Here is a 9,067-nt window from a genome sequence, read left to right on the forward strand (position 1 = left end):
ATTAAAAGAAAATCCAGAAATGGACAACGTGACTGTGTAGCGATGTACCACACCGCACTATGGTAGTGCATACAGCACATTATTATTGGCACAATACATCTACACCGACTGTCCTCGCAGATATTGAACGCGTCACTGGGAGAGTGTGAACTGATGAATGATGCTAATTTGCTCTTGCACACTAAATCAATAATTGACAGCGCTAGAAATAAACGTGATGCAGGGAGCTGTCAGACCTCTGCTGCAACATCTTCATTAAGTTTTGTTTGTCTCCAAGCGTGTACAAATACTTTTGCGCGCCCGTCTTACGCCAACATGTCAATTAAAGCAGAGTGCAGAGAGCTAATTGAGCAATTAAAGTTCAATCAATTAATCCCTCACTGAGCCTCTCATCCCCTTTGCGTCTATCAAAGAGAGGACGCACGTTGTCACGGCGATAAAGGCAAAAGTGTGCGGGTTTACCTATTCCCAGGACGACGAGCGAGGCCAGCGCCACCAGGGTCAGCATGATGGTGTGCGGAAGAAAAAGGCGCACGCGGCGGAAGAGTTCCACTCGGCGAGGAGTGGACAGAGATGGGTGCAGGGAGCCAGGACACCAGGGGACAGCAACAGGAGGCCTGCCAGCGGCCGGCGTGTTTATAGGCGGACACACCCCTCGCTGGCGAAGGCCAGGACCCCTCCTCCACGGGGGCAACACGGAGGACATGCAGTCCACAACACACACATCCTCACCCTGGTGGACCGGAGGGACGGACAAGTTAACCCCTGAGGTGAAAGGTCACTTGAAAACCAGCATTTTTTTTGGTGTCTTCTTGGATGTGACTTTGAAGGGCGCCTGCAAGGGAAGAAAAAAAATATGAATGAGAGAAATTAATTACTGTGAATAGAATAGAATAGCATAGATAGAATAGAAAGTACTTTATTGATCCCTGGGGGAAATTCAGCACCACAGTTCGCTCACAATAGACAATAATAATAATAAATAATATAATATATGAATAATATATATATATTCTACATTTAAGTGTGAAAGTGTGCTCACTTAAATGTGAAATATGTTCAAATATACACTAACGTTCAAAAGTTTGGGGTCACCCAAACAACTTTGTGGAATAGCCTTCATTTCTAAGAACAAGAATAGACTGTCGAGTTTCAGATGAAAGTTCTCTTTTTCTGGCCATTTTGAGCGTTTAATTGACCCCACAAATGTGATGCTCCAGAAACTCAATCTGCTCAAAGGAAGGTCAAACTGTTTTCAGATGTGTGAACATGATTGCACAAGGGTTTCCTAATCATCAATTAGCCTTCTGAGCCAATGAGCAAACACATTGTACCATTAGAACACCGGAGTGATAGTTGCTGGAAACGGGCCTCTATACACCTATGTAGATATTGCACCAAAAAGCAGACATTTGCAGCTAGAATAGTCATTTACCACATTAGCAATGTATAGAGTGTATTTCTTTCAAGTTAAGACTAGTTTAAAGTTATCTTCATTGAAAAGTACAGTGCTTTTCCTTCAAAAATAAGGACATTTCAATGTGACCCCAAACTTTTGAACGGTGGTGTACATTAAAAAAATATGTATTTTTGAATATTTTCAAAATAGTACTGATTTAATATAAAGCTTGCAAAATAAACACATTTAAGGAAAAAAAAAATCATACTTTTTGTGGTAAAGAAAACCCCAAAACAATTGCGATAAAATGATGAATCACCTTGCAATTTTGTGTTTTACGCTTCAAAAAATGTGTCTTGTTGTATTCAATCATTTATTACACTGTTCTAAAAAGACATGAATACAAATAATTTTCAATAACATTTTACAAATATATAGTCAAGACTGAACTGAAATTGAGAGTGATTCGATTGTCACTCTTGGGTTGACGATTCAATTCAGAATCGGTATGGTATAAAAAAAAAGATAATACAGTCAGTTAATTGTTTCCGAACATGACCGCAATAAATCATTTTTCCACGAAATAGGAATCAATCATTATAAATCAAATATTGTCATAGCAAGAGCATTCAAGGACAACTTTAAAACAAATGTGTATATCAGTGGTGGGGGTTAAACTATGGAATTCTCTTTACAATGAGATAAAAGATTGTAAAAATATATTCCAATTGAAAAAAATATCTAAAGACAGAACAATAAGATCATATGGACAGCCATAAGTGTTTACATTTTGCTTTATATTTATTATTTTACTTACTTTTTGCCTGGTTTTGTATCATCCGGTGGTATATTACTTTTGTTTTTTTTTGTTCGGTTTGTACTTCATGAGGTTTTGCACTTGTGTTTTTTTGTTTGTTTTCGTTATATTTGGATGTAATTGTTGGTTTATATGATATCATTAAGTAAGACTACGTATTACGTTGAAGGGGGCAGGAAAATGTAAGATTTTTCTTCATCCTGCTCCTTCTCAGGCATTGGTGTGTAAATGTATAATTGAGGTATAATTGTCTATCGATCAAAGATGCACATCAATGAAGGAGATAAATAAAAATGAAATGAAATGAAATAAATACTGTTTACTACCTTCTAAATACGTTTTTCAACATTACAAGAGAGCCCTCTTGACATGAAATAACACCCTTTAGTCACCTTTACAGGGTAAAGGGGCGGTATAGCTCGGTTGGGAGAGTGGCCGTGCCAGCAACTTGAGGGTTCCAGGTTCGATCCCCGCTTCCGCCATCCTAGTCACTGCCGTTGTGTCCTTGGGGCAAGACACTTTACCCACCTGCTCCCAGTGCCACCCACACTGGTTTAAAATGTAACTTATATATTGGGTTTCACTATGTAAAAGCGCTTTGAGTCACTAGAGAAAAGCGCTACATAAATATAATTCACTATAAATACGTTTTTCAACATTACAAGAGAGCCTTCTTGACGTGAAATAACACCCTGTAGTCACCTTTACAGTCAGTAAGGTTGTATTTTTGCCTTGAAGAGAAACACAAGAGACACTGCAACAGGAGAGCAAACAGCATCCTCAAGGACTCATCCCACCCAGGTCACCACTGGTTTGAACTCTTGCCCTCAGGGAGGCGTTATAAGACCATCAAAGCAAGGACAAATAGACTGAAAAACAGTTTCTATCCTAGAGCTGTTATTGCCCTAAACTCTGCACTTACCTGAACACTCACCACTTTATTACTTGCTTACCTCTGATAAAGATCTACTGTGCAATATGTTTTTTTTTAACATTTTATTATGTTTTTAAATTTCAAATTGTTTTATTATTGTTGTTGTCTTAAGACTATTTTATGTAGGTTTGTTTTAAAAGCACTAAGCTGGATTGCTGTCCAATTTTGTTGTTTCCATACAATGACAATAAAGGTATTCTGATTCTGATGTGTGAGTGAAGAATGCACTACGGACCTGATAAGTTCGAAAGAGATGACAGCTGGTGGTTGTCCCGAGAACACTGCAGCTAGCCCTGCATAGTCCCACTCTTTAGTGCTTCAGTCACACGCAGGATTCTCACAGGAACGAGACCATACCTACGAGTACGCTGCCTGAGGCTGAGCCAATCAGTGGCCACGGTACCGAACAGCACGCTCTGATTGGTTTGGTCTCATCAAGTAGTTAACACTACTGTGGTATGGATGTTTGTGCCGTATTTTTCGGACTATAAGTCGCAGTTTTTTTCATAGTTTAGCCGGGGGTGCGACTTATAGTCAGGAGCGACTTATGTGTGAAATTATTAACACATTAGCGTAAAATATCAAATAATATTATTTATCTCATTCACGTAAGAGACTAGACGTATAAGATTTCATGGGATTTAGCGATTAGGAGTGACAGATTGTTTGGTAAACGTATAGCATGTTCTATATGTTATAGTTATTTGAATGACTCTTACCATAATATGTTACATTAACATACCAGGCACCTTCTCAGTTGGTTATTTATGCCTCATATAACGTACACTTATTCAGCCTGTTGTTCACTATTCTTTATTTATTTTAAATTTCCTTTCAAATGTCTATTCTTGGTGTTGGGCATTTATCAAATAAATTTCCCCCAAAAATGCGACTTATACTCCAGTGCGACTTATATATGTTTTTTTCTTTCTTTATTATGCATTTTCGGCCGGTGCGACTTATATTCCGAAAAATACTTGTTTGTTTATTTAACCATTTTTATGCGTGAAAGGGCTTGATTAAAGAAATGGTAAAAAATGCTTTAGAAAAGTTTTCAATATTTTTTTTTTTAAATCAGCCATATCTTAAGCGCTATATGGGGAGCGACTGTAAAACCTTTTCAAAACAGAAAAGCTGTGAAAAGTTTTTTTTTGGCTGCTGACGTATGACAGAGATGGTGTAAAAAAAAATGGTTTGTTTTTTAAAAATGATGAATTGGTATAAATAATCGTGACTCGGATGTAAATTGTTTTTTTTTCAGCACCCTTCTGAACTGTATCGAGTTAGAAATACATTTTACTTTCCACACATCCATCCATTCATTTTCTACCGCTTGTCCCTTACAGGGTAGCAGGCGTGCGCTGGAGCCTATCTCATTAATTGCTAAATTGAATAGCTCCTCTGTATTAACGAGAACTACGGCGCCATCTGCTGGATCCCGTTGCTTGCAAAAAAGTTGCTGCGAGTAACATAACTATTGGTGTTTTTCGGAGATCCAAGATGAAATTTAGGGGCGGGGGTCGAACTCTGGGACGGTGGTTTACTTTCATTAGACCTGACGTCTGAACAAAAGCCGGACTCTTTGGTGTCCCTGCTGGCACAATGGAGCGCGAGGGGGACAGGGCCCGGCCGCGGGTCAATGGCGCTTTCTCTCCCCCACTCGGCCCGAGAGACAAAGACACGCATTGAACGCCCACGCCACGCGTCTCTTCGGCATGTATGAGGATTATAAGGGGCGGGGGGGGGGGGGGGGGGTTAAAACCGGTGCAGATGTTGGACGCACGTCTGGCTAAATGTTTCTATTAGTGTATGAGGCGGCTGAGGAGGAGTAGCGCTGACTGAAAGCGAAAGTTAGCCGAAGTTAGCCTCATTAGTCACGTTTGCACAACTTGGAAGCACCCGAGGGATGCATGAGTGATGATGGCGCAGAAAGAGTAGACACTGATGAGGAGGTCTGGATCGTCCAGGTTCCTGGTGCACCAGGTCCTGAGGGGTGGGTAAGAAGGGGCTGCTGCAGTCATTTTGGCCACTCGGTGACAAATCACCTACTTTCCAAATAGTCCGCCGACGTCAACACTGAACCAAATGGACCATCTGCCATCTTGTCCCCGCCGTTGAAAGCACATGCTTGGCTTTGAATGTTTAAACAGGACGGGACAAAGGTGGCAGATCGGGGTGTTTGGTGGCTTCTTTATGAGCTTGGCAGCTGCAGAATGTGGCCAGAGCCCAAACACCGCTGAAGCTGATCCTTGGGCTGGTGGTGATGTAGAACACTGGTGCGGGTAGGAGAGGGGGCCCTGCCTAGACCATACTTGCCAACCTTGAGACATCCGAATTCGGTAGATGTGGGTGGTGGGGTGGGGTGGGGGTGGTTAGCGGGGGGTGTATATATTTTCAAGTATTTCTTATATAAACACCACCGTTCAAAAGTTTGGGGTCACATTGAAATGTCCTTATTTTTGAAGGAAAAGCACTGTACTTTTCAATAAAGATAACTTTAAACTAGTCTTAACTTGAAAGAAATACACTCTATACATTGCTAATGTGGTAAATGACTATTCTAGCTGCAAATGTCTGGTTTTTGGTGCAATATCTACATAGGTGTATAGAGGCCCATTTCCAGCAACTATCACTCCAGTGTTCTAATGGTACAATGTGTTTGCTCATTGGCTCAGAAGGCTAATTGATGATTAGAAAACCCTTGTGCAATCATGTTCACACATCTGAAAACAGTTTAGCTCGTTACAGAAGCTACAAAACTGGCCTTCCTTTGAGCAGATTGAGTTTCTGGAGCATCACATTTGTGGGGGTCAATTAAACGCTCAAAATGGCCAGAAAAAGAGAACTTTCACCTGAAACTCGACAGTCTATTCTTGTTCTTAGAAATGAAGGCTATTCCACAAAATTGCTTGGGTGACCCCAAACTTTTGAACGGTAGTGTATACACCATATTTTTCGGAGTATAAGTCGCACCTGCCGAAAATGCATAATAAAGAAGGAAAAAAACATACCGTAATTTCCGGACTATAAGCCGCTACTTTTTCCCCTCGTTCTGGTCCCTGCGGCTTATACAAGGGTGCGGCTTATATACGGCCTGTTCTTCTCCGACACCGACAAAGAGGATTTCGGTGGTTTTAGTACGCAGGAGGAAGACGATGACACAATGATTAAAGACTGACTTTTCATATACCGGCAGGCTGGTTATTTTGATAGCGTACAGGCGAGCACTTTGTATTACTTTGCACCGTCGTATTATTTGTACTCTGCACGAATGCTGTTCGCCATGTCAAAGATGTGAAAGTTTGATTGAATGATTGAAAGATTTATTGTTAATAAATGGGACGCTTTGCGTTCCCAAACAGTCATCTCTGTCCCGACAATCCCCTCCGTGGTAGCAGGAACCCCTATATACTACGCTAATTACACATCAAAACCCTGCGGCTTATAGTCGGGTGCGGCTTATATATGGAGCAATCTGTATTTCCCCCTAAATTTAGCTGGTGCAGCTTATAGTCCGGAAATTACGGTATATAAGTCGCACTGGAGTATAAGTCGCATTTTTTGGGGAAATTTATTTGATAAAAGCCAACACCAAGAATAGACATTTGCAAGGTAATTTAAAATAAATAAAGAATAGTGAACAACAGGCTGAATAAGTGTACGTTATATGAGGCATAAATAACCAACTGAGAAGGTGCCTGGTATGTTAACGTAACATATTATGGTAAGAGTCATTCAAATAACTATAACATATAGAACATGCTATACGTTTACCAAACAATCTGTCACTCCTAATCGCTAAATCCCATGAAATCTTATACGTCTAGTCCAGTGGTTCTTAACCTTGTTGGAGGTACCGAACACCACCAGTTTCATATGCGCATTCACCGAACCCTTTAGTGAAAAATAAAATGTTTTTTTTTCTTCTTTCAAATCCATGTTTTTTTTACTGGTGCAGAAAATTAACTGTGCATGAACATCACCTTGTTCAAAGAACAAAACCAACACAGTGCATGAACTCAAAACAAATGACACACCTGCAAATCAGTGTGACTTCTGCTGTTGCCTTTCAGAGACCAGTTTAGATATGCGTGGCTTCACCTTGGCAAGTGCCACTCATGTCATTTCCACAGCAAAGTCTGTTCCTTTTCTTCGTTTTTATGTCCAGCATCCTCGATAAGGATTGCTCACAAAGACTGGGGGTATCCATAATTCGCCGATAGGGAGAAGTTGTTATTTACACGATGAGTCGGGTGTGTCTTGACCTACGCGGCGGAAGCTCCGCCGAACCCCTGAGGCCGACTCACCGGACCCCTAGGGTTCGATCGAACCCAGGTTAAGAACCGCTGGTCTAGTCTCTTATGTGAATGAGCTAAATAATATTATTTGATATTTTACGGTAATGTGTTAATAATTTCACACATAAGTCGCTCCTGAGTGTAAGCCGCACCCCCCGGCCAAACTATGAAAAAAACTGCGACTTATAGTCCGAAAAATACGGTATATATATATATAAATAATCTGTTCATTAATGAGTATATGCGTTCGGCCACCGTGTTCAATGGAGAGGTCTGGGGCCGTACTTATCAAGCTTCTTAGAGTGCCATTTTACACTTAAGTCCTGAGAATTTGCGAAATTTAGTCCTACTCTCAAACTTAAGAATAAAAGCTTTTTATCAACGTTCTTAAGTCTAAGAATCACTCCTACTCTCCACGATATTTAAGAGACCTTCAGAGGAGTCTTAAGTGGTTAGGAGTTGCCAGCAGAGGATGGCACTGAGGCGAGAGAGACGTGCGCGAACGTACAGGGAACGGAACAATGTTTTGTTTTTTTTGATGACGAGCAGCTGATCAAACGGTATCGTTTAGACAGAGCGGATATTATTTTTGTCACAGATTTAATACTTTTCGATTCCATGTTGATTTCTGCATGTGGCTGCAGTGGGCTAGTATATATAGAGCCACCCACACCAGTTTCAAATTAGTTGCCTAATTAATGAATTGGAAAGAAAATGTTATGACAGTAGCGTATGTGTGTGGCCGTGAGGTGAGTGACGTCAGTGAGGGTGTGGGCGAGAGAAGAGAGGGAGCGGTAGCGTGAGTGCCGGCGGGGACTAGTTTGTTTTGTATTATTTTGTAGTTTATTGTCAAAATATACACTCCCATTGTCCACTTAAATATTTCCAAGATATTTCTTTATTCCTAGACAACGGATTCCCTTCCGTGATTGGTCATTTCTATGGACACAGAAATGACGTCACCTAAAATTGCGTTTACGGCACATAGTAATGTCGTAATTCAGCTCTGAGTGTGACACTTAAGATTCAGTCCTACACTTCGCTGAAAGTGTGAGTAAGACGCTTGATAACTAACTTTTAAGTGCAGCTTTCAGCGAAGAATTTATTTACTCTTAAGTCAACTCTTAGCAGACTTCTTAGGAGTAATTCTAAGAAGCTTGATAAGTACGGCCCCTGATCTACAAAATGTGCAGGCAGCATACCCCTTCCCCTTCCAGCTGTCCTGGATGAACTGAAATGATTTTTTCCAATCATTTTGGAACTCGCAAGCGTACTTCTTCTTCTTACTCGTCGTCGCCATGTCTTTTCTTCGTTCTTCTGCTTCGTCTCTGTGGTGAAATTTCTGACCTTTGTACCATATATTTTTTCTGACCTTTGTACCATATTTTGTGTCCGTCAAAGTCCGGAAAGAGAGCGAGGTCGAAAAGCATTAAGGAGGACACGACAGTAGTGGAATTTCTGCTCGTTTCTCTTTTTCTATTCTGTACCATTGGAAGTAGCATATGTGAGTTCGAGTTGAACGTATGGTCGGCCTGACCATTGTACAAAATGAACGGATTGTTTGTTATGGCTAAGGGATTCGAGCATGTTGCAGAACAAACAGGTCCAAAACAACTGGA

The 9,067-nt window shown here is 40.9% G+C and overlaps 1 protein-coding gene across 3 annotated transcripts in view; it reads right to left on the reverse strand.

Annotated features, from left to right (window-relative positions):
• The window catches only part of mpz (myelin protein zero), a 42,084-nt gene extending 41,464 nt beyond the window's left edge, over positions 1–620 (reverse strand). For all 3 annotated transcript variants that reach the window (XM_062023167.1, XM_062023165.1, XM_062023166.1), the window contains exon 1: positions 463–620. In XM_062023167.1, coding sequence (XP_061879151.1) covers positions 463–508 — 46 coding nt within the window. In that variant the 5' untranslated portion in view covers positions 509–620. The remainder of the gene's footprint in view (positions 1–462) is intronic.
• Positions 621–9,067: the final 8,447 nt, after the last annotated feature.

This window comes from Entelurus aequoreus, linkage group LG16 (assembly GCF_033978785.1).
Source record: "Entelurus aequoreus isolate RoL-2023_Sb linkage group LG16, RoL_Eaeq_v1.1, whole genome shotgun sequence".
NCBI classification, from domain to species: Eukaryota; Metazoa; Chordata; class Actinopteri; order Syngnathiformes; family Syngnathidae; genus Entelurus; species Entelurus aequoreus.